Below are 23,855 nucleotides of genomic sequence, written 5' to 3' on the forward strand. Positions count from 1 at the left end.
TCGTCGGAGTGGTCGAGAAACAACGACGGCGGTAGCGGCTACCTCAGCTCGAAGCTTCAAGTTAGGGTTTGAGAGAGAAGGGAGATGTGTGGCTGTGTCTGGGAGATGGGAGGGAATGAGGAGGAAAGAGAATGGAAAAGGTAGGGGGGTGGGGAATGAGTTTAGAATATTTTTGGTAAACCCAAAAATAAAAATGGAGAATGAGAATGACAAAAGATGCAAAACAAACACTTACAAAGGTAATCATTCCCATTCCCTTTCCCCATTACAGCGAACCAAACGGCCCTACAGTTGTCGTCTCTCTCTTTGGCTCATCAACAGATGCTTATGGTTCCTTTTACAGCTGACAAGATAAAGACAACAATTTTTGGTATTGATGAAAACAAAACTCGATTGGTTTTCCTCCGCTTTTTTCAAAGTTCACTGAACTGATGTAGGACCATCGGTCGTTTCGGCTGTTCAACATTTCTTTGCTCATGGATACATGTTAAAAGGAGTGGAATGGTACCTTTCTTACTTTGCTTCCGAAAGTAGATAATCCTGAGCTTATTTCTCAGTTCCGGCCTATAGGACTTTGCAATGTGGTTTACAAATGCGTAACGAAGTGTCTTACGAGTCGACTTCGTTAGGTTTTGCCGAGTCTGGTGGCTGATTATCAGAATGCGTTTGTTTCAGGTCGCCTTTTATCTGACAATGCCTTAATCGCTCATGAGGTCATTTCTTTTGTGAACAACTCAAGGGCCAAGAAATTTTATATATTTATTTATTTATTTATTTGGATATGAACAAAGCTTACGACCGGGTTCGATGGAATTTCTTATTTCGGATATTACAGGTTTATGGGTTCCCTCCTTATTGGATTAACATTATTCGCCAGTGTGTTTCAAAAGTTTCTTACCAGGTCCAGTGGTATCCTTCCCCGACTTTGCAGCCTTAGTGCGGCCTTCGTCAGGGTGACCCTCTTTCTTCCTACCTGTTTGTTCTTTGCATGAAGGTTCTTTCTGCTATGCTTAGAAAGGCGGAAAGGGAATCTCTCATTCAGGGAATTTGTATTGCAAGGGGTGCTCCTTCAATTTCTCATTTATTCTTTGCACATGACTAGGGGTGCTTATGATGCGAGTCAAATTCGAGTTTGGGGCAGCTCGACTCAACTCGTTAACATATCGAGTCGAGCTTAATCGATTCGAGTTTTGACCAAGTCGAGCTTTGACCTAATTTGACCGAGTCGATCTCGAGTAACTTGCAATTTGATCCGTTTTAGTATAACTCTCTATTTACTGTAACATCTCTTCATTCTTTTTAATTTTGTCATTTGAGAAATATACATATGATGATACGAGTACATAAATAATGTTTATTTATTAATTATTAATGTAAAAAAAAGTTTATTTATAAAAATATTTTAAATTTTTGGTAAATATAATATATATATATATAAAGGAATTCGAGCTTATTACGAGCTTTCGAGTCAAATATTGGGCTACTCGACTCGACTCATTAACATTTCGAGTCAATCTCGAGCTCGAGTTGAGCTCACTCGAGTCGAGTTTTGACCGAGTCGAACTCAAGTAGCTCGCGAGTTGTCTCGTCTCATAAGCACCCCTACACATGACTCCTTGTTATTCCTACAAGTCTCTCTTGCAATCTGTGATAATCTTATGGCTCTCTTGTTTGAGTTTTGTGGTATGTCGGGACAGGAGATTAACTTACAAAAGTCGTTTGTTAAGTTCAGTCCGAATACCCCGGAGGATTATCGAGATTATCTTTTTACCTGTCTGAAACTTCAGTGCAAAGTTTCCATTGGCTCTTATTTGGGACTATCGGTGGAGTTAAGTCGACGGAGAGTTTCTGATTTTGGTTTTTTAATTGATAAGGTAGTCAAGCAGCTTTCCGATTTTGCTTCGTTGGGTTTGTCTTCAGCGGCAAAATTAGTTATTATAAATTCTGTTATAGTGGCATCGTTGAATCATATTTTGTCAATTTTTAAGGTTCTGTCTTCTGTCTGTTCTAGGATTGATAATTTGTTGGCTCGGTTCTGGTGGAAATCAGGCTCCCGTTCTCGAGGCATAGCATTGGGTCCGAAGTCTCTTCTTGTAATACCCTGAAAATTTCCTCCTTTTAAAATAATCTTTTACTTTAAATAAAACTCATTTTAGGAAATAACCAAAATATTACCGCCACCGTGATAATGGCTAAGGCTATTTTCAAAGTCACACGGCGGAAGTCTAAAACTAAAAACCAACTTTTCAAAATAAATAACTTGAGTTCACAATTTCAAAATGTAATTAAAATAAAACATCCACAAGTTGGAACCAATATAGACATGGCCCTTCAAAACCAATTTCAAATAAAACATAACAATGTTAGTCCATAAATAATAAATCAACAATTCATGAATATAAAATTAAGAAATCATAACAAGCAACTCTCTGCACTCATTCCCTTCATGCTTCAAGTACCTGTCACTTTCTCTTTATTTCAACCCCTCTACTCACCATATAAATGGGTCATAGAAGGGCCAATCCAAAGGAAAGTCAAACACAAACACAAAATTACGAATCAGCAAAAACTGAGTACATATGCACCACACTAACATGATCATCCTAACAATAATAATAATAAATAAAACATGCTCGTCGCCATACAATTCACAAGTCAACTTACCTTTGACTCATAACTAACAATATTAATTATTAAATAATAGTTTTGGATTACGCATCGAATGGTTTCCTTCCTTAAAAAATAACCCATTAAAATATGGAGCTTCCAATTAGGGAGCTACTATGATTGGCACCTACTATGTCACACTTGTGACGGAATTCCGTCGCATTAATAATAAAAGAAAATACAGCGTCCTGTACCCCTGTAGAAGCTATGATCATATATAAAGTCACATAACTCCCCCCATATGTTCATGCTCAAGGTGTATACGTTCCATGAATTTTGGTGCGTATCCTCTTACACTTTACGTGATTTACCAATTTAACTTGTGATGACTCTAACCAATCAAACAAAAACAAACATAACAATAATCAACACATACTTCCATTTCATTCTTGAATTAAGTAGTGAGCACATACAATTGATTTTAATTAAGGTTCATTGCCTAGTTTTGTGCACAAAATTGCACTATTACTACTTTGATGCATAAGATGCACTAATAAACTTCTTTGACTCAATCTCAACTTATATGAGTGAGTAAAATAAATAAACTAACTTTTTGACTCAACTCCAATAATATATGAGTGAAAATAAAATCATGAATCATGCTCAATAATTCTAACTTTAGCTCTTATAAACATACATAATATAAACCTTGCTTATTAAATCCAATCACTTGAAACATATTATACATTCCTAGCATGATACTACGCATACATAAATATTTCTATGCGCATACGTACCTTGAATAATGCCTAAACTCGACCACACTCGCTAGAAAGCACCTAGCTCAAAGCTTCCTACAAATAAAAATACATAACCATAATCCACTATTCTCACAAATTTCCAGCAACTATAATATACTTTAAAACTCACTAATTAACCCAATTTAATGGTTTAAAAGTCTTAAAACCTTTTCTTTAAGTGGGTACTTAAAATTCTTTCAAAAAGACTTAGTTTTCATGACTTAAATAAAATTCCAACATACTTATTTAATATAAAACATCACTAATAAACTAGGAAATCATATTTAAACCATCAAGAACTTTTCCTTTTATGGGTAGTCAAACTCTAACATAACAATTAATAAAAAAAAAGTGTGTATAATTAAATTTCAGCATTAATTAAGGGTTTAAAACTCATTAAAAACATGTTCTAATCATTAATTTAACAACCACAACAACCTAGAATCAAACCCTAATCATAAACATTAAATTTTCAAATTCTAGGGTTTGTAAATTGGGGTTTTTAATCAAATTAAAATCTGAAAATTGTAAGAATAAAATAACAACATCAACTACCCAAAAACAACATCATCAGAATATAATTAAAATCATGCCTTGAATTAATTAAAACAAAGTTAGAAATTAAATGAGGAGAAAGAAAAGCGTTTTTTTTTTTGTCTTTTGTACCAAAACCGAAAACAGAGGAGGGAGGCACGACCGGTGGCCGATGGCTGGCGACTGCTGCTGGTCGCCGGCGTGAGCTGGTGGCCGTCGATGGCTGCCGGTGTGGTCGCCGATGGCGTGTGGGAGGAGGAAGAGAGAGGCGTGAGAAAGAGAGGAGAAAAAGAGAGTAAAAAGGAGAGGGAAAAATAAGAGAGAAAGTTTAGAGTTTTTGTAAAATCTGACAATTTGATTTTTAAGTGTGAAATTATTGAGTTTTTGGGTATTTATATCCCCTTTTAAAACAAAAATACTTATTTACAAAACTATCATTACTAATCTCATTCCTCCTTGAATCCTCATCTGGGGCTAACTTATTGGGCCCTTAAAAACCCTTTTATTCCCAACAAGTTAGTCCAACACTTTTATTGATGTTGAACCAATTTAAAACACTTTATTGCCCCAATTATTAGCTCATATTAATTTTATACACACTTATTTTATATTAAATAATTTATTTATTTAAAATGAAATGAATCATTTTAATTTATAAAAAAAATAATTAATTTATATATATAAAATATTATAAAAATACGGAATATTACACTTCTTCACTTGCCTAAAGGTTTGGGAGGTTTAGGTATTTGGCTTTTGGAGAGTTTAATTCTGCTCTTCTTGCTCGCCAGTGTTGGTGCATCCACCATCATCCTCAACTATTGGTTTTGCAGTTGCTTACTGCGAAGTATCCTCCCTTCGATCCTTTCAGACTCGAACGATTCCTCGTTCTTCTTGGTGTTGTCGTAGTCTTCTGACGGGTCCGTCTTCTCTTTCTCTTGGTATTGCCTGGAAGGTTGGATCCGGTACTAAGGTTCGAATTCTCGAGGATAACTGGGTTCCAGGGGAACCAGTTGTCTTCCGTTATGATTCTAGTGTGTCGATTTTCCCGACACGTGTTTCTTCTATCATTGATTTGCGTTCTTACGCGTGGGACTTGACTTCTGTTCATCGACCCTTTGATTCTTCTACGGTGCTCCGCATTCTAGCTTTGGAGAGACCTCGTCAGCTGATGGACAATTTTGTATACTGGAAATTTTCTAGGGATGGATCGGATCCTTTTATACTGAATCGGCTTACGCTATGTTGCTAAGTCAATCGGGTGTTTCTGAAGTGACAAGGGTCATTTCAGCCTCTAGGTGGAAGCAGTTTGGGGTTTACCACTTCTCCTGAAAGTACAGTGCTTTTGTTGGAAATTGCTAAACAATGCCTTACCCCTCTCTGGGAATTTGGAACTTCGGGGACTACCTGTTGATCCAACATGTGTTTTCTGTCACAGGGAACAGGAAACTACAACCCATTTATTCCGAGATTGTTCCTTTACCTCTCACTTTTGGGCATGTGCACCGACCAATTTTTCCTCTCCTCTTTTACATCAAAAGCCTTTTGTTGCTTGGTTTGTCGATGTGGTCACAGAACTTCGGTCTTCACGGAATTGGGATGCTTTGGTTTCTTTGGTCTCATTCTGTTAGGCTATTTGGCTTGGGCGTAATCACAAGACTTTTCGACAGACGGTTTTATCTCCGACGGTGATTTTCCATTTGGCGCAGGATAAGATTTCTAGAAGCGCGTTGGCGCGGGAGTATCGTAGTCTTATTCGTTCTTCACAGAGAACTTCTTATCGTGCTTTCTATTCCTTGCGGGGTTCCACTTCTTCAGGTTTTGATGTTTGCCTTCCTATTGATGGGGCGTGGAACTCTCAAAATTTACATGCCGGAGCAGGTTGGATTTTTAGGGACGCATACTCATATTTCGTGTTAGGCGGCTGTGCCAAAGTTTGTCATTCCTCCTCTGCTCTTCAATTTGAGTTTCAAGCTTGTTTATGGGCTCTTCGAGAAGCTGATCGACGAGGTTTCCATCGTGTTATGATCTAGACCGACTGTTCGACTCTATTTTCTTTATATGATGGAGATATTTCTTGCTCCTGGTTGCTAAATGATATTCGGGCTTCTCTCTTGCAATTCTTAGTTTGCGTTCTTCGTAAGGTTCCTCGTCAATGGGTAGCCCCGGCCAATTGGCTAGCTATTCAAGCTCGTCGTAGACACTTGCTTTTTTGGTCTTTTTAGTTTTTTCCGTTTTGTTTGTTGTTTATCTTTTTTAGAGCTTCTTGTCAACCAAAAAAAGAAAAAAAAAATCGAAACTTCTACAATTAAAGGTAAAAAATGAGCCAAACCTTGCTCAATTTGGTACAAGCAGCTTCGCTCGACAAAAACTGAATACACATAAAAGGCATGCAATATATTTGCGATGCACTATTAACACTAGTCAGACCAAGATTATACAAATTTTGATGCTGGACAATTGACCATATTCAAATTACATCAATAGACTATCTACAAGATTTCTCTTCATAAGACAACCATCTTCTACTTCGAAAAAAATTCGGTAAAATACAATAAGAAAACCCAACTTTTGTCTCGCAAGCTGAAGAGTAATGTCTAGAGCTAGAAGATCAAAACATGAAACAAAAATAAAATCACTAAACAACGCAACCAGTTCTACCGAAATATACATATGTAACAACCAAAAATTAGAATTGAAACTGCATATATAGACTGGAATAAGAACTGCCAACTTTTTATACAACTCCATGATGCTATCAGATCGAATAAGTGGTTATGCTGGTACCAGATGGGCATTGAATTCCAGATTAAAGCAATGTGGTTCAAAAATCTGGCAAAAGTTATCACCACAGCTTCTTCATGGACATTCTTGGGAAGTGATTTGAACTATTAGCCTCAACCAAGACTTGGCCACAATGAGCTGAGTTTTGCCGCAAGTTTTGCAGACTTGTAGTCATCCCGAAGCTGGATAAATCTGAATCGGCAATCAATGTGCACAATTAGGAGATAGCTAACAAACAACTTCAGATAAGATAAACATAGACAAAATAAATCTCTGTGAGCTTCTCTTTTTCATTGTATTAAAGGAGCATTCTAGGATTCAGAATTTGCAGATTCCGGTATGTCTGTAATGGGCATATAACTATATAAGAAATAATATCATGCTGCTTGGAGCAGTTTGATATCTAGAAGATTCAGAAACTAAAGCAACAAATGCAAGTACAACTATATATATATGGCTTAACAACAATTGCACATTCTTTCATTATTTAAAGAGCCATCGATAAGGAATGAAAGAAAATTGAGCAAGACAGAAGGTCAAACTTCTAGTGAAATCTCAACCATGGGCATCATGACATAAAATATAGAAATGCTAGTACCTTTGTGCATCTTTCCGAATACTTGGGGTCCCCTCAAATAGAGTAGAGAGACTTTCAGGGGCAACAATGAAGACATTAGCCAAACTGGAGACAAAAAAAAATTGTTAGCTGTGATTTGTGAACAATGTCAGATGAATACTATATGGTTCAAGTCTCATGCATCTTACATTCCTAATACTTCGAAATGCTCATCGACAGAGGGAGCATTGAAGCTGCGCACAAATTCTCCATACTCTGTTATGTCACGTTTCAGCCGTAACCCCCCACTAGAAAGTAGAAACAAATGAAGGGAGATAAAAACATACGTTAATGAAAATTACAAATAATCACGAAATTAAATAGAAATAAAAAAAATTAAAAAGGCACAAGAAAACAACTGGATTGCATGTTAACATACTATCATAATTTCTCCAACAGCAATGAGATCAATAACAAGAAAAGGAGAACATTCTGAGCTAAAACAAGAAAAATAACAATAGAATGCCACGCTTCTTTTTTTTATATGCAAGACATGTTGCAGTTATAACATGCGGTAAAAGAAGAGACGCATACAAGTATACAACAAGGCGTAAAAGAAGAAAACAGTTCATTCTTTCTTCTGTACAGAAGCAGAAATGGTTCACAAGTCAACACAAGAGAAGCAGTGTGGATTCTTAAAACCTACAAACAATATCACCTCCTTACTAATTTTCTTCTTCCAGCAACCCCCCCCCCCCCCCCGGCAACGAACACACAAATAAAGTTTTTAAAAAAGGCCCTTTCTAGATAGTGTCCACGCCTACTCCACATTTCCTTTTTTTTAATGTCTCATCCTGGTTTATAGATACAGCACAGTAGAGAGTACACCTTGGCTTTGGTAATTCATAAGAATTATAACTGATGCCCAGCCCCTTGCCATCAATTAGATACTAACAACTTTTGTTATAATTTACTAACATGTTTTAAGGACTTTCTATGGTTCTTCCTTAAGCTAATGTTGCAGAAGAGGGATTTATTCAAGAGAATCAGTTTAAATAGGAGGTTTTCACGAGTTAATTGTTCAGCTGTTTTATGTAAGAAGCTCATTTTGTTGTCGGCAATGAGGATACATGTTGATGGTTCAGCTATTTAAGTGAGGTGCCCTTTTAAAATTGTTGGCAATAAAGATGCATGTTTGATTCAGCTTCTGACTATTGTACAGTTTTGTACTAGGAGGCAAAGTAATGTATTGCCTGTCCTTTAACGCAACTGAAGTATAGTTTATAGAAATTGTTACTGTTCAGTTAACAGCAAAGACGTCTTTTACAACTTAAGGAGTACACAACAGAATAGTATAAAAGCGAGGAGACAACATATAAAAAAAAAGGAAAAAAAAAGAAGAAACAAAGACAATACATAAAATACAAGTAAACGTCTGATTATCTTAGTTGAGGCTTATACACCCGCCCTCCCCCAAAATTTCTTTTGAGCAATTAAATACACAAAATATATTGCATATGTATATAACATGTGGTGGCACAATGGCTAAGTATTTATGTTATTAGTTACTCCTCCTGCCCCCCCCCCCCCACCCCAACTCAACAAAAAAAAAAAAAAGAAGAAAAACAAATATATGTCAGGGCCCAAAGCCGGTGACTCCTAAGCTCCATAGTAAAATTTTACCATTTACATTACTATTTGAACAATAAAACAAAATTTAGAGTCATCTAGGTCGGAGCTTACTGGCATTATGTTATGCGAAAATCAGTTACTCTGAAGGCAACATGCTTTAAATCAGAAGAAAATACAAGGGGCTATAAGATGCCATAACAAGAAATTTTACCTGGGATTAAAAGTGAACTTTTGCCAGTGACTGAGAAGCAACTTATGCAAGCGGTTTCCCTAAAAAAATGCAACCGTCAAATTTAACGAACAGGTCATACTGAAAATTCTGTTAACACTTTTGTCACTATAGTAATTTTGCAAATAATCCCTCTTTATGATGTTAAGTTCTGCATATATCATTTACAGTGTCTTACTGTCAGCTTATGAAAACATATCAATGAACTGCATTGTATGGATAATGCCTGCCTAACATAACAATCCACAACTATAAGATGTTAAACACAAATTAAAATGGTACAAGGTTATGCAAAGCAGATTTTATTGCTCCTCTGGTACAATTGTTCAGGATACACATTTTATGCAAAAAGAACCCCCCTCCCCCCCCCCCCCAAAAAAAAAAAAAAAAAAAAAAACAGGGTTATAGGGAAGAGAACCAGCAAAAAGATCCTGAGAGTCCATTGGCCATACCATTCATTACAGTGGTTTAACTTAATTATCAGGTTTTCATGATTGAAGATTTATTGAATTATCTATCATAAGATTCACAACAAGTGATATAAAACACGGAAAAGAGACAAATGACATGAAATGATGCACTACATGCACCTGATCACAAAAGACCAATAGGCAAATCACCAAACCACATGCCAAAAATGAAACATGGTGGAGAAGAATCAGAAATGATAAAAAAAAAAAAAAAAACAGTTCTTTCCAGGATTCTTATGAAACACACAATAGCACATCAACATAAAAAGAAAGTTACTAGTTTTTGTACCAATTCCGTAAGAAACGCCTGCTTGTTGAGACCCTCTAAAGCGGTGAAAGCAGACTCCAGGACACGTGAAAGATATGTAACAACTCTGCAGGCGTGAAATAATGACATAAAGAACATCAATAATGCATTAGCTTCAATTTCCATCTTAGCGTCTAAGATTCTCTTATAAAAAAAGTTTAGTCGTTAAATTTAAACAGCATAAGTTAAGCCCTTCTTTAAGACCTACAAGAAATCACAACACTCTATCCAGAGCTAGAAAAAAGAGACAATCAACAGTTGGGAAACTTAAAATGCACTTGTACATTTGTAAATGATATGCTTTAGATCTGGTTCTGGTAAAAAAAACAACAGAAGCAACCAAAATATGGAAAGAAGTACCTAGTACATGCGCTAGTAGGCCTATGATCAGGAACGATCCCATCTTCAGGAGAGCGGTAATCAGTTACTTTTTGCTCAGCTGACAACAATCTTTCCACCTGCACATGGGAAAGATATGAATTAATAATCCTACCAGATAAAGTACCATGAAATAGAGATATTAGTCATGGTAAAATCAAAGTCTAGCTGAAATTTGGCAAACCAGAAAACTAAGTCATATAGACCTAAAAAAACAAGTATACAGCTGAATCTAACAAGATGCTCTAAGCTTGAAAGTAGGAATTTAATCAAGAATCAGGTACCAGACCTCAGCCATCACAGTGTCAATGCATTGTTGTAGGCCTTTATGAGCAGCAGATTCTGCCTTTGACATTGCAGTGGCCATCTCTTCACATGATGCAGCATGTGCTCCATCAACAGGAAGTAAAAGCCGAGATATCGAATTGGCAAAATACTGGAGAGAAAAATGGTGCTTGAGTAATGCATCATAAGGAAACAAGGCAACAGTATAACCTAAATTGACATACTTGCTGGACTAAAGCCACACTACTGGCACAACGTTGTACGGCAACCATGAAAGATCTGAAACTGCTTTCACCAGCAGCAGCAGCTGCTTCTGCCTATACAAAAACAGTCGACGTCAATTAAGTCAAGGAATGGGGATGCCTAAAACAAAACATGTCCTTTCAAGTGTTGACGTCATGATCTACCAGTGGCAGATAAAAAGTACAATGTTTTCCTTATTGTCATTCTATTGTTAATATATTATTTAAGGCTGTTCAGTGGACAAGGTATGAAATTATTACAGCCGAAGCAGCAGCAGCGGCAACTCTTCTGCTGATATTTGTTCCCAGAACAAATCTTTCCCGCAAAGCTGCAGCCTCTGTCAAGCCTTCCCTAGCCCGTTCAAGGCCTTCAGTTAAGTATTGACTGACCTGAGCATCACAGGTAGCCATGAAAAATAAGTCATCATATTTTAGTAGCCAAAGAAAATGCCACATAGCAAACGAAAACCCACTTACTTGGTCCAAAAGACAGGTGAACACGGCTCTAACATTTGCTGCTAGGATAGAAGGCTGTATAAAGATAATTAAAAGTTAAGATCATTTAACAACCATCAACAATTTTCCACATAATTCAATGACTACTAGTTTATCAAGGACTAATTAATTAATCATAATTCAAAAACTAAATGCAGATAGCAGCAGATTCAATCATTCAACTATAATCTGAATCATTCCTAGAATGTAGCATGTTCTACTACATGGAATGGGTAGTAATTCAACACCGAACTTTGTTAAACTAGGTACTGAATCAGTGTACCATACCACAAACCAATACAAACTAGTTCATGGTTCCGTGGGTGATGAGTAAATTAGATAACACTGTTTCCAACTATGCAGGCTTTGATCACAAGTCCTTGAATTAATTAAAATACTAGCAGGAAAAGCATTCTCTAAGTCTTGAGAAACTTCGAACGTCACAATACACGTATAAGCCATATTGTTTTCTCAGCTTTTAAGGCACTCCAGAAAGCAGATATATTGATTCATGGACCTTAGACTCTTAGAGGATACTTGCTTTTGGGGATAGTCCATAGTGGACTGTACTCAGTGCTCTAGTCAAGTAACCACCTTAAGTCAACATAACTGTATGGCATCCTCTGTTCTACATTAATGATGACACTAAAAAACATACACATAAATATTAGACCAGTGAGAGCGAATTTTGTTACACTTGCAGGAAAAATATAGTCAAAACTTGGTAAAGCATAACCAGAAAATATAATTACTCCAAGATCAGATAGCCCATAATACATCAAAATTCACGAGAGTTTAAGATTTCAACTAGACAATGGATGCAGAGGATACTGGCATACCATAAAGTAACAAAGTCTGCACATAAATGCCTTCAAGAATACACAGATAAATACATTGATTTGTGGTAAGAAACAGAGAAATCAACAACACTTAAAAATAAGTATTACCTGTGAAGAAAATAAATTGCACCTGGATACAGCTTCCTCATTCCAGCGTACAAATTCTGTGACCACAGCAACAGATATTTGTTGGTGGTTAGATGCTATAGAGGCTCCTTTAGATCGTCCAATACTTCCAGTTCCACCACCTAATTCGGCAAGACTTTCAGCACGCAATTCTTCCATCTATATGGTACAATATACATCACGCAAAACCAATTATTACATCATAACTAAAGGAGTATAGCCTGATATTATTCTAGAAACAAAGAAAAAAAGGTTGCACAAGAACCAACCTTTGCTTGGTATAATTGTTTAAGAGAGGCCCGTTCATGTTCTGGGTACTCATCTTTATGTGCAGAAAATAGAGATTCCGTCAGACCTGAACACAGACAAAGATCGATCAGCTGTCACCTACAGACTACAGAATGTTTAGAAGGTTTCAAGGCCTCTGTGAAAGCTTGATTTGATTCAACAACTAAGCCCTTTAGCAGGTCTCGGGAAAATGACGAAATTTGCTAGCGCCTTAACCTATAACAAAATTACAAGGCCCAAGCACTTTAATATGTGACACATGAGCATTACAAGGAGTATTGTAATCTAGAAACTCGCTGATTTGCAGCAACTACTTATATTTGGTGCCTTACCTGATGATACCATGTAATAGATATTGTGGGCATACGTGACCTCATAAAAATCCCTTGCACAATAAAAGTTATTTATGGCACAGAGCTTAGCGAGATAGAAGAATTCTAGACAGAGAGTAGTATGGAACTAGAAAAGACTGGTAACAAGAAAATAGGAAAGTTTGTCATCTATGAGGATCCTCAGCTAGCCACTATCCATGACAACACAAACTCAAGAAAACGTGCAAACAAAAATAAATAAAAAAAAAATAAAAAAAAATAAAAAAAAAAAAACAAAGATCAAAGAGCATTACCCTCGACATCCAAGTCTCCACAGCCCACTGCACGAAGGTCCCTAGCAAGTTCTTGTGTTTTCTCATATGCCACAGCAAACATTCTGAGGTACTGCACCAAACGTGGGAAAAGAATGATGAGTAACCCTATACAAAACAGCAATAAAAGAGAGTCTAGGATTTGGAATCACAAGTTACCACTAAGAGTCCACCCTCCTCCATCGGAGGTGGATGGTTAAGAGATGGCTTCCGCAACAGCTTGTCTAAAAGGGATGTGACTCTTTGTTCCAAAACTCTCTGCAACAAGTTACAGGAACAATCAACAAAGGGGCTTAACAACACATGCGGTTCTCATATACATATCTGACTGATAAACAGTACTATAAGTTTCAGAATTTCCGAAATAATGACAGTGGGAGAATCAGAGAACAGAAAAGGAGAGTTTGAGGAAGGTAACTCCTACACAATTACCTACATATTAAAAAAAGAAAGAAGCATAGATACCTGAACAAGGATCGCCATAACTTCATTTGGTGAAGGAAAAACAGCCATTATTGTGGCAGATTCTTTTCTCACAGTATCTGTCACAGATTTTCAATTAAAAGAAATTGAGGGCACAAAAACTTTCCCATATCTTAGATTAGAATCAAGCTTCCACTATTTTTCTTGGAACATCAGGAAAAGCTTCCTGTTTCTTTTTTTCCGATCCTCTTTATTTTCTCCTCACATTACACATATGATATTTAACCCACTTATGGGATTAAGGCTTTGATTGATTGATTACACATATGATATTTACATTAAAGTGCATCAGGAATGAAAACCAACCTGCAATTTCCTTGTATAGTGAAGAAAGACCACGAGCAACATTACTAGGATTGGCTTGAGATCCTTGATCACCCAGAACCAATCTGCTGTCTGCACTCATGATCTCCACATCAATAAACATTGGCCGTGTAGCCACATAGTGTTGCATGGCACTGCTACCCCGGTTAAACTGCTCAAAAAATGATAAAGTCAATGATATGGAAAATGACCAATCATCAACAGTCAATTGCAAACCAAACTGAACATCAAATGGGCTGCAACAAGACAGAATTAATGCAACCTCTCTAGAACAACAATAAAAAGTTTAGAACATAAAGTACAGGTCACTAATGCAGTCTATCTCCCCTAAGCTTTGTTCTCTTCACCTTATTCTTATTAATTATTTTTCTTGTTAAAATCAGACCAGGTCAGATTTTATTAATTCCGTTTGCTTATTGCCATAGACCTTTAATTTTGTATTTGTAAAAATTATGAAAATTAAATATTTGAAAAATACACATCAACATAATCTAACAAGATCACGCTTTTCTTATACATTAACATACAACCAAGCCACCAAGGTCAAAGTTTAGTCAAATTAGACAATCAGATCAGACTAGGAAAACTCATATCACATCAGACCAGACTTTAAAAAACTTCAGACGAGAACACCTTATTTCAGGTGAAGAGAACAAAGCCTAAGTTGTGATAGTGCAACATATGAGATTGTGATCAATGATAGTAATGAAAGAGCTTAGCTAAACGGCTAATGGCAGCACAATCTCAGAAGAGGTGAAATATTATAGAGATATGGAGGGTCATAGAAACAGAGAGACTAAGACTAGTAGCTAAACAAGGCAGAAGATTCAAGATTTGGCCTATATAAAGGAAGGAACAAATGCTAAGAAGTAAATTGTTTATGAACTAGTATGTGGAGCAGATATAAAGGAAGAGGAAATATATTTTGATTCATAAAGCTGAAATTGATAAATGTCAAGTATTCCAGAAAGTTGATGCTCTCCCAAAGCTAATTAAGCAAAGCTAAAATAATCTTCTCAATTTTTCTCATAGTCCACTTTCTTCCTACCCTCCTATTTTTATAGACTTCCTGATTCCTCTTTCCCTCCAAGTGTATTCTCCGCCTTTTCCTCAAGCTTCCCAACTGATTTTTTGTGCAATTACAATCATACCCCTTCCTACTGTTGGCTACTTGGCTCATTACATTAAACTCCATGACCCCTGCTCAAGGTTTGAAGAAAACACCTTCAGAAGAAACCCAGAGTCCCAGATATTAAAAAAGGTTAAGGTAAAAAGAAACCAAAACTGGGCTTGCACGCGTTGGAGAAGAATAATCACCGGCCAAGAATACATACCAAGTGATGCAAAAAGAGTTCTTGAAGGGTAATTATTCTCGTAAATACCTGACACTTGTTCCCTATATGAACTAGTATTGAAACTTGTCAATATGCCACAACTTACAGAAAGCCTATACAGACTAGCGACACTAGGGCTGCTTACATCTTATCCTCCCTGGAACAGTAAGAGTGAATTGCAGTGCATTGCTGCTGTTAATAATCACGAAATACCATCAGATGCAGATAAGACCACTGATGCTCTTCATGGTAAAACAAATTTTCAGGAAACAACAGAACTCAAATTTGAAAAAGCTGTCTATCTATGTTGCATGTAGAGATAATAGAATCCATAAGCCCAAATATGTACAAAACAGAAAAATGCTATTAAACATTAGCGGTTATAAAATAAGTCCACCTTATTATAACTACAGGTGTCAATGCTCCAGAATAAAGCCGCAAACAATGAGTACATAATGCCTAATTATAATAAGTAAGCCACATCATCTTATAGTATATTAGTAGATCTATATGGGGAAAAAAAGACACACACGCACAAACACTCCACACTGCATGACATCGAAATGATATTCACAGTAAGGGAAAGTAGAGTGTACATGCACTCTCAAAGCCAATCCTTGAAGTGAAAGAGTGGTGGGACCATAAGCAAAAAAAATATATAACAGCAAAAGAAAAGATACAAAGTAAAGAAATCAATCAGAAATAGGAAAAATTGATTTTACTAATCCAACCTTTAAGCGACTCACTAATTATAATCCAACCTTTTGCTTATTTTTTTTAATAATCCAACCTTTTGCCCCTATTGACTTCTACCAATGCCAGTAGGTCATAATCCACGTGTCGCTTTCGAATTTGTCGAAGTTTTTATTTTATTTTTATATTTATCATTAGAAATTAATACTCCTTCAACAATTACCCACCACCTCCCTGGCCTCCATTGCCGACCAGACAACCTACAACCTACCTTCCACTGCTGGCAAGCGCTGACTACCTCCCTCCCCAATGCCGGCAAGCTCTTTTTACACCCCCTCCCACCACTCACAAGTTCTCTCTCCTCCCCATCCACCAACACCTTCCTCTCTCCTCATCCTCCACCAAGAAACCACCACGATCAAACCCACCAAACCCTACCCACCCACTAGAAAGCCTACCCACCACCTTTAAAAACCCAACCACACACTGGAAAACCTAGCCTCACCAGCAATTAACCCTCATCTGCATCTTCAAAACCCTTCACTGTTGTTTCCCTACAGCTCTCCCTTTGCTCATTTGCAGTAGGATTTTCAAGGAGTGAGAATGGAGCCTACCCACACCCTCAAAAACCCAGCTCCACCAACGCCATCTTTCCACATCCTGACTCTAGCTCTCCTCCCTCACCAGAAAAATTGACAGTGAAGATTGAATCATGTGTGGGTTGTTTTATTCCGCGGCGTGGTTAGGTGGTCGTTTCACATCACAAAGACTTGTAACGGTGGTCTTGAAGTTGCTTTAGGCGTTTGTTGTGGACTGTGAAAGGGAGGAAGAGGTGAGTGAATTGAGGTGGTCAAAAGGTGGTGGCAGTCAGACAGTGTTAGTGGCGGCCGTAAGGTGTTGACAATGGTCAAAAAGAAAAAATGAAAAGAAAAAAAATTAAATATGACCTATTCTTTCAGTTAACAATAAATTGGGATCAATGGGAGCAAATATGTGCAAAAGGTTGGATTATTATCCGTAAGCCGCTTAAAGGTTGAATTATTAGAATCAATTTTTCTTCCGAAACTAAATTTCTTTTCTTTTTTTTTTTTTTTTTTTTTTTTAATATCAAACGGATTGACAGCAAAAGAAAAGATACAAAGTAAAGAGACCAATCACAAAGAGCAAGAAAGAACAACAGCAAATCCTTAGTCCCAAAATGATTCGGGGTTGGCTAACATGAATTGTCACAAGGAGACGTCCAAGAAAAGTGAAAAGATAAGTTAAAGAAGCTAAAAACAAAAACAAAAAACAAAAAAAACAAAAAAAAAATGAAAGGAGGTGAGAAAGTGAAAGTAGAAGTGGAAGAAAACGAGGGAAAGCATAGGGAGCAAGATAATGAGGACGGAGTAAAGCGAAAACCCCCAAACAAAAGAGGGTATATAGAGACAAATTTCAAAGGATAATACCTCATGAGCGTTTATGATGAATTGTTTGAAACTTGGATTCTGGAATTCTTTAGTCAGGTGATACCCTAGATTTCAAACCGCTTGATCCCATGAAGTAACCAAGAAAGACTCATGACCACAAATCCTATCAATCTTCTCCCACGTGATGGGGAGAGGGAGGAGGCATATTGCCACTATTGAATGCCCCTTATGCCTTCCATATTTCATACATGGTGCAAATGACCTCCATGAGTATACATCCAATGGATTCCAATGAAACCAATAAAGTATTCGTATATGACAACCCAAAAAACAATGCTCCCTTGTCTCATCATAAAAAAGACGAAATGTACACGTGAGGAGATAAAGTATTGTGTGGTCTTTGAGCCTCCAAATTATCACTAGTATTGAGGTTTGAGGATCCCAAACTACTAACCTAGGCAAAAGCTTTCACACGCTTCGGAATTTAAGCCTGGATAAAAGTCAGAAGAGGGCAAAATTACAAATTGCCAATACTTGAAGGTGGTTATAAAAGGAACCGTGAGTAAATTCCCCCCCGAGGGTCCATTCTAAAATGGAAATCCAAGGAAGGTTATCACCATTCATACATAGTCATTTTCCAGAGAATCACCTTTTGCAAAAATAATTTTGAAACTCAGTGAAATTTCCTAGTAGTACATACTTTTTTATCAATCAATCAAACAAAGCCTTAATCCCATAAGTGGGGTCGGCTACATGAACCAAACTTGATTATTCCGTGTAGTAATCGACAAAAATCATCCTCCTCCATCCCTTACGATCTAATGCCCCATCCTCATGCAAAACCATATACTTTATATCCTTCCTAACTCCTTCCAACCAAGTCATTTTCGGTCTCCCCTCTCCTTCGTTTAACTCCTCCATGGTCCCACTCTTCCACTCTTCGTACAGTACATACTTTTTTTTATGAGACTTAATAAGACCGTAGCTAAAGTAGCAAGAGGCATGAACTGTGAAATTCCTCAAGACACCTTAGAAATGATTTCCGTCTAGTTTCTTTAAAGCATTTTGCAGTATGCTGCTTTAAGCTGAAAATGATTCCAGCATATTGTTCCCCATTCAGGTCAGATATATGTTTATGCTCCTTGCAGCTCAAAATCCAAAAGCATTTCTACTTTTTAGCAATCAGGTCTCAGGATCCACAGTAAGGGACGCATTATAATTGAGAGGCAATGCCCCAGAGTTTTTAAGCAATATTAGAGAACTTGAAGAAAAATTCATGAATAGAGCACCTTATTTCAGGAATTTGGATTCAACTCACAATGTATCAAGGAAGTTCCTCAAGAAAAGTAGCCAGGAGAGGTGCCTGAACATAGTCCACTAGGTGCACAAGGACTGGTGGTCTGGTGGAGCCTGGAACAGGAAAAATTGTGTATTCCTAAACGAGCTAAATTAATCTTAGCAGAAACAACTATCCAAGTGAATATTATGGCGTGTCAACTAGCTCTCTAGAGAATTTCACATTAACAATTAAATCCATCATTATATATAATAGTTGGCTTCTTCTGCTGGGCTAAAGCCAGAAATGAAATGAACCAAGAAGTAATAAAGAGATCTGTTTGATCAACAAATTTTACAGATTAAAGTGCACCAGCTTGCAACCCAGGAAAGAAAAAGGAAGATCAGGATTAATTTGTAATTACTAGCATTCTATCTAGGGAGAATCCACCATTACTATTTCCCTTGGTTTTATAATAAAATGTAGGGAATAAACTACACCTAGAACAAGAAGGCTTTTCTGCTACATCCATCCCTTGAATGAAGCTGATAGGAGCTCCTGAATCAAAGACCAAAATTCAAATGGAGCCTCTACGAGATGTACTAATCAGATCATTATATCTACATAAGTTCAAATCTCCGTCCCAGCTGGCATAAGGCCAATGAAGAAGGCAATTGTTTGTTGACTATACTATCATGAATCATGAGTCCAAGCCACGCAACTATGTAAGTAATCACTATCTTTAGATACCATGAAGCATGAAGATTAATTGACAAATTTGCAAAAGGAAAATCCTGTGACAATGTGGAGATGACCAAAAAAATATATAAACATAAGCACTGGCCCATCTAATGTTCTAGGAGCGAGGTACTAAATCATATTATGAGAAAAAAAAAATGACTTTATGTCAAAGATAATCAACTTACTGTTGAAATCAAGAGAAATGATCAAAATGTTATCATATTAAGCACAATAATCACTCATCTAGATAATATACTTGCATTTATGAGATGATAGATGACAAACTAAATCATGTAAACAAGGTAAACCACATGAAAGCTTTTTGGAAAGGCAATTAAGCAGATGTTACCTGGGACAATATTTTAGCACATTCTGCCATGGTTGATAGTTCCCTTCTCTGTGATGCAGCATCAAATCTTTGTAATAATCTATTCTCCAATTCTAAAGGGGAGAAAAAAAAAAAAAAAAAAAAAAAAACAAATAAGTAAAAGTTTATAAGAAGAAACCAAGATCCAAACAAGGTCCAGAAAATCCGGAGGCAGTTAAATCTAGAAACCATACAACAAAGGTTTGCAATACGAAATATAATTCAGAGTTATAAAACAAAATCAAATGATTCCCCGGTCTTCACATAGCTCCATACCTATTCTCAGTTCATAAGCAAGAAAGATATGAGGGGCTGTTTGGTTCGACTAGGGAAATCGGAATGGAATGTAGAAAGGGAATGAAGGAGAAAGGAAAGGATTGACCCTAATTTAGCTTGGTTGTTTGGTTATGTCCGGGAAACGGAATGAACTGCTCATTGATTTCCTTTGTGACTGTTTGGTTCAAAATCAGAAAATGAGAATATCAAATCCCTTAAAAATAAATCTCAGAAATAAACGACCTAAAAGCAAGCGATTATAATTGTAGGGTAATTACAATAAACAGAAGAAATCTCAATTAAAATTACAATAAACAGAAGAAATTACAGCAAGTGGTTTATCAAGATTATTTCAATTGCAGCAAGTAGTTTATCCAGTTTATTGCAGAAATTAATAATAAGGTGAGATTTTCTTCTATTTATTTCAATTGCAGCAAGTAGTTTATCAAGTTTGCAAAATCAGAATTTCAAATCCAGAAAAACCATTATAATTACAATAAACAGAAGAAATCAAAAGAAGAAATCAGAATATCAAATCCTAATTGAAGAAGAATCCAGAAAAGAAGAACTTTGATATCAAATCCTAAGTTCTTCTTTTCAACCAGAAAAGAACTTAGGATTTGATAATCAAGAAAATATTACACTTTGCAAAATCAGAATATCAAATCCAGAAAAACCATTATAATTACAACAAACAGAAAGAAAAACTGTTCAGGAATAGCCACCAGTACAGGCCGCCACGCTCTTCTCACCAACAACCACTGCCTCAACATCGCCGAAAACAGTCTCACGCCGCCGCTTCTGATTCCGACACCAGAATCTTCGATAGCCGGTGGTAACAAGCTCAGGTCGGCGAGATAAGGCCGATCCGGTGAGTCGACTCGGCGATTACTTTGATGTATAAATCGCCGGTTGAATGCGCTGCTATTATAACCTCAGCCCACGGTGGCCGGAGGTCGGAAAGGAGACGTACCTTACCAGTCAGAGGTCTGAGAGGAGACGTACCTTAGAGGTGGTCAGAGGTCGGAGGTCAGCGGCGGCCTAGTTCTTCGAATCTTCAGGTTGGGGTTTAAGAGGAGAGAGAATGGTGGGTAATGAAGAGGAGAAAGAGAATGGAAAAGGCTGGGGGGGTGGGGAATGAGAGTAGAATTTTTTGGGGTAAACCCAAAAATAGAAAAGGGGAAAGAGAATGAAAAAAATTGGCTAACAAACAACAACAAAGGGAATGATTCCCGTTGATTCCCTTTCCCTTTGATTATTACCCCCAACCAAACGGCCCCTGAAAGTTATTACTTTAAATTGCTGCTGTCAAGTTCTCAGAAAAGACTAGGTGGTGTTTTATATAATTAATCAATGACATGTATTCAATAAAACCTGATTTCTTCAATTTTTTGTGGATAACGTTAGTGACTAAACTACTAAAACAGAATGCCTAAAGCAGAATAACAAACTAACCATTGCAGTACTCTTGGAGATTAGCAACAGCGACTTCTAATCCTCTACTTGCAGTGGCATTTCCTGTGGCCGTCTGTACTCCTATCCCCTGTCTTCCTATATCTTCTTCAGCAAATTGCCCTGTACATATGAATGGGTGTTTAAAGATTCAACATGAATAGAGAATAGAATGCACAGATGTGACAATCCTCTGTTTTATTTGTAATCAACACATGAATAGAGAATATAAATTATAAGAAAATGACATTATAAGCTCAACTTTATGGGATAATGTGACATCTTACGTAGCTTCTGTGCAATTGAAGCTGCCTCAGCAACACGACTGTCATCAGAAAACAGAGGCGAAAGTTCCATAAGATCTCCAGGGGTGCTGTTAAACTCCATCAAATACTGTAAATTTTTTAAAACAAATACAAATTAGGCCTGTGATGACAAACTATCCCAGAAATTCCAGCATCTAATAATACCTTTATAAGATCTATTGTTTGGCTTGCAGTTTCTCGCTGAGCATCTGCACTCTGGCAATAGAAGATACTACATGGGTTAACATCGGCAACAAACCAAAACATATTTGGAAATTTTTAATTAAGAAATATACACACACCAACAACATACACAGACAACTTCAGCACAAAGTAATTTGGGGGCCAAAATGGACAAAAGGATAACTCTAGAAGCAAATTCAAATATACTTCCAGCTATACTTATAACAAAAACTTCAAATAAAAAGGCAATTCACCTGCAGATGATCTCCAATTTTAGCTGCAGTCTGTCCAACACTTGAGATTCGAGAATCCAACCTTGCAAAGCTATCAAATAGCCCATCTACACCTTTTTCCAGCTGAAAGCAATAAATAAAAGAGATATGAACACAAACTTATGCCCATCACTAGTCTAACATTTTCACATGCCTCCATGGTATGCTACTCACCATAGCAAAATCAACAAAATTTAGGAAAAAACAACACACTTCATACATATCATGCTAGAAAATAGTTAGTGTGATTGGTAGAAGCAGATAATAGCCTCAATTGGCAGTTTCTCATGACATATGATAAGCATTCATTTAATGTGCATAGCATTATTTCACGCCATTATACTTTCTATTACTTTAAAAGGGAAAGATACTAAGCTAGACTAAAGTATAAAACCAATCAAACAGAATTAAATTAACAATGCGAAAATGTGATGCAATTAGGCAACTAGCATACAAACCTCGGCAAGTGTTTTTCGATGCTTAGCATCCTGTTGGGAAACCTCCTTTCTAAGACTGCTAAGCCTTGTATCAACCTTCATAACAAAATTGCATATATAAGATAGAAGCTCCAATTAAAACTTAGAAGTATCATACTCAAACACAATCACTTATTGATCACCAAAGCATAAAATAAACACCTGCTGCCGGAGATCAATTAACTCCTTGCAAGAATCCTTAAAGAGTGCCAAGAGAGCATCAACTTCAGGAAACAAAGGCATGGAGTTGGAGACCCCTTTTGCCGCATCCGTATTTCGAAAATTCCCATTTGAAAATGCATCATTGCTACTAAAATTACCATGACCATCGGCCGCTTCGCCGTCTTCCTCATTATAAGAGGGTAGCAACTCATTTACCAAATTACCAAACAATGCATCAAATGAAAAATCCCCCTACAAAAAAAAAAAAAAAAAAAAAAAAAAAAAAAAAAAAATCCAATAAATATAACTCAAAACCCTTCTTCCTTCTTCAACATCTAATATCAAAAGGGTGTAAGACAAATTGGCAATGCAATCATTCAAAATAAATTAACTCCCTAAAATTAAGTAAAATTATGAGTTGGGTTTTTCTTTATACCTTAAAATCTTCAATGTCCAAAATCAAAGGCCCGTTTCCAGTACCCTCTTTCATCTCTTATTTCTGCATACAAAAATGAATTAATTACATAAACCCAGATGAAAATTAGCAAAATTACGAACAAAGGAGAATTTGTTGGGTTCAACTGAACCCCAAATCTGGAAATTTTATGAGCTTGCCAATGTAAAAATGAAGAACAAAAATGTTGGGATGCTGCAGAAGAGAGAGAAAATACCTAAGAGTGAATAATCCCAAATTCAGATTTGTGGGAGATCCGACGAATTTCTGATCGATTTCGGTCGGGAAAGTTTAAAATGGCCGGAGTAGTTTGGTTTGAAAGTTCTTATATGTTGGTCGAATTGTGGGCAGGTAATTTTGATGATGAAAGAAATTGGGTGCGATGCGCGCGTGTTAGTCTGCAGTCATAATGTATGCACGGGCTGTAGAACTT

General features: G+C 36.8%; 1 protein-coding gene across 1 annotated transcript; it reads right to left on the reverse strand.

The window, feature by feature from the left end:
- Positions 1 to 6,317: 6,317 nt before the first annotated feature.
- LOC110733852 (exocyst complex component SEC10b-like) lies at positions 6,318 to 23,804 on the reverse strand. The gene is made up of 25 exons (XM_021913928.1): positions 23,640 to 23,804; positions 23,405 to 23,467; positions 22,969 to 23,220; positions 22,789 to 22,863; positions 22,313 to 22,414; positions 22,041 to 22,091; positions 21,858 to 21,963; positions 21,574 to 21,693; positions 19,825 to 19,916; positions 14,005 to 14,173; positions 13,681 to 13,757; positions 13,375 to 13,473; positions 13,198 to 13,288; positions 12,554 to 12,639; positions 12,267 to 12,443; positions 11,302 to 11,355; positions 11,086 to 11,214; positions 10,807 to 10,899; positions 10,587 to 10,733; positions 10,280 to 10,377; positions 9,902 to 9,986; positions 9,125 to 9,183; positions 7,491 to 7,589; positions 7,324 to 7,407; positions 6,318 to 6,917 (listed from the first exon to the last, which is right to left on the reverse strand). Exons 2-25 carry the CDS (start codon positions 23,456 to 23,458, stop codon positions 6,839 to 6,841), a joined length of 2,478 nt encoding a protein of 825 aa, XP_021769620.1. The 5' UTR covers positions 23,459 to 23,467; positions 23,640 to 23,804; the 3' UTR covers positions 6,318 to 6,838.
- Between the last annotated feature and the right edge of the window lie 51 nt (positions 23,805 to 23,855).

The sequence above is a fragment of the Chenopodium quinoa genome, unplaced genomic scaffold (genome assembly GCF_001683475.1).
Source record: "Chenopodium quinoa cultivar QQ74 unplaced genomic scaffold, ASM168347v1, whole genome shotgun sequence".
In the NCBI taxonomy this organism is placed as follows: Eukaryota; Viridiplantae; Streptophyta; class Magnoliopsida; order Caryophyllales; family Amaranthaceae; genus Chenopodium; species Chenopodium quinoa.

Coding starts and splice junctions, on each gene's coding strand:
- LOC110733852 (XM_021913928.1), bottom strand. CDS start 23,458: ATGAAAGAGGGTACTGGAAACGGGCCTTTGATTTTGGACATTGAAGAT. Junction 12,640..13,197: donor TGGAGACTTGGATGTCGAGG/GTAATGCTCTTT, acceptor GTCTGTGTTCAG/GTCTGACGGAATCTCTATTT. Junction 7,590..9,124: donor AAGTTCACTTTTAATCCCAG/GTAAAATTTCTT, acceptor TCTACTTTCTAG/TGGGGGGTTACGGCTGAAAC.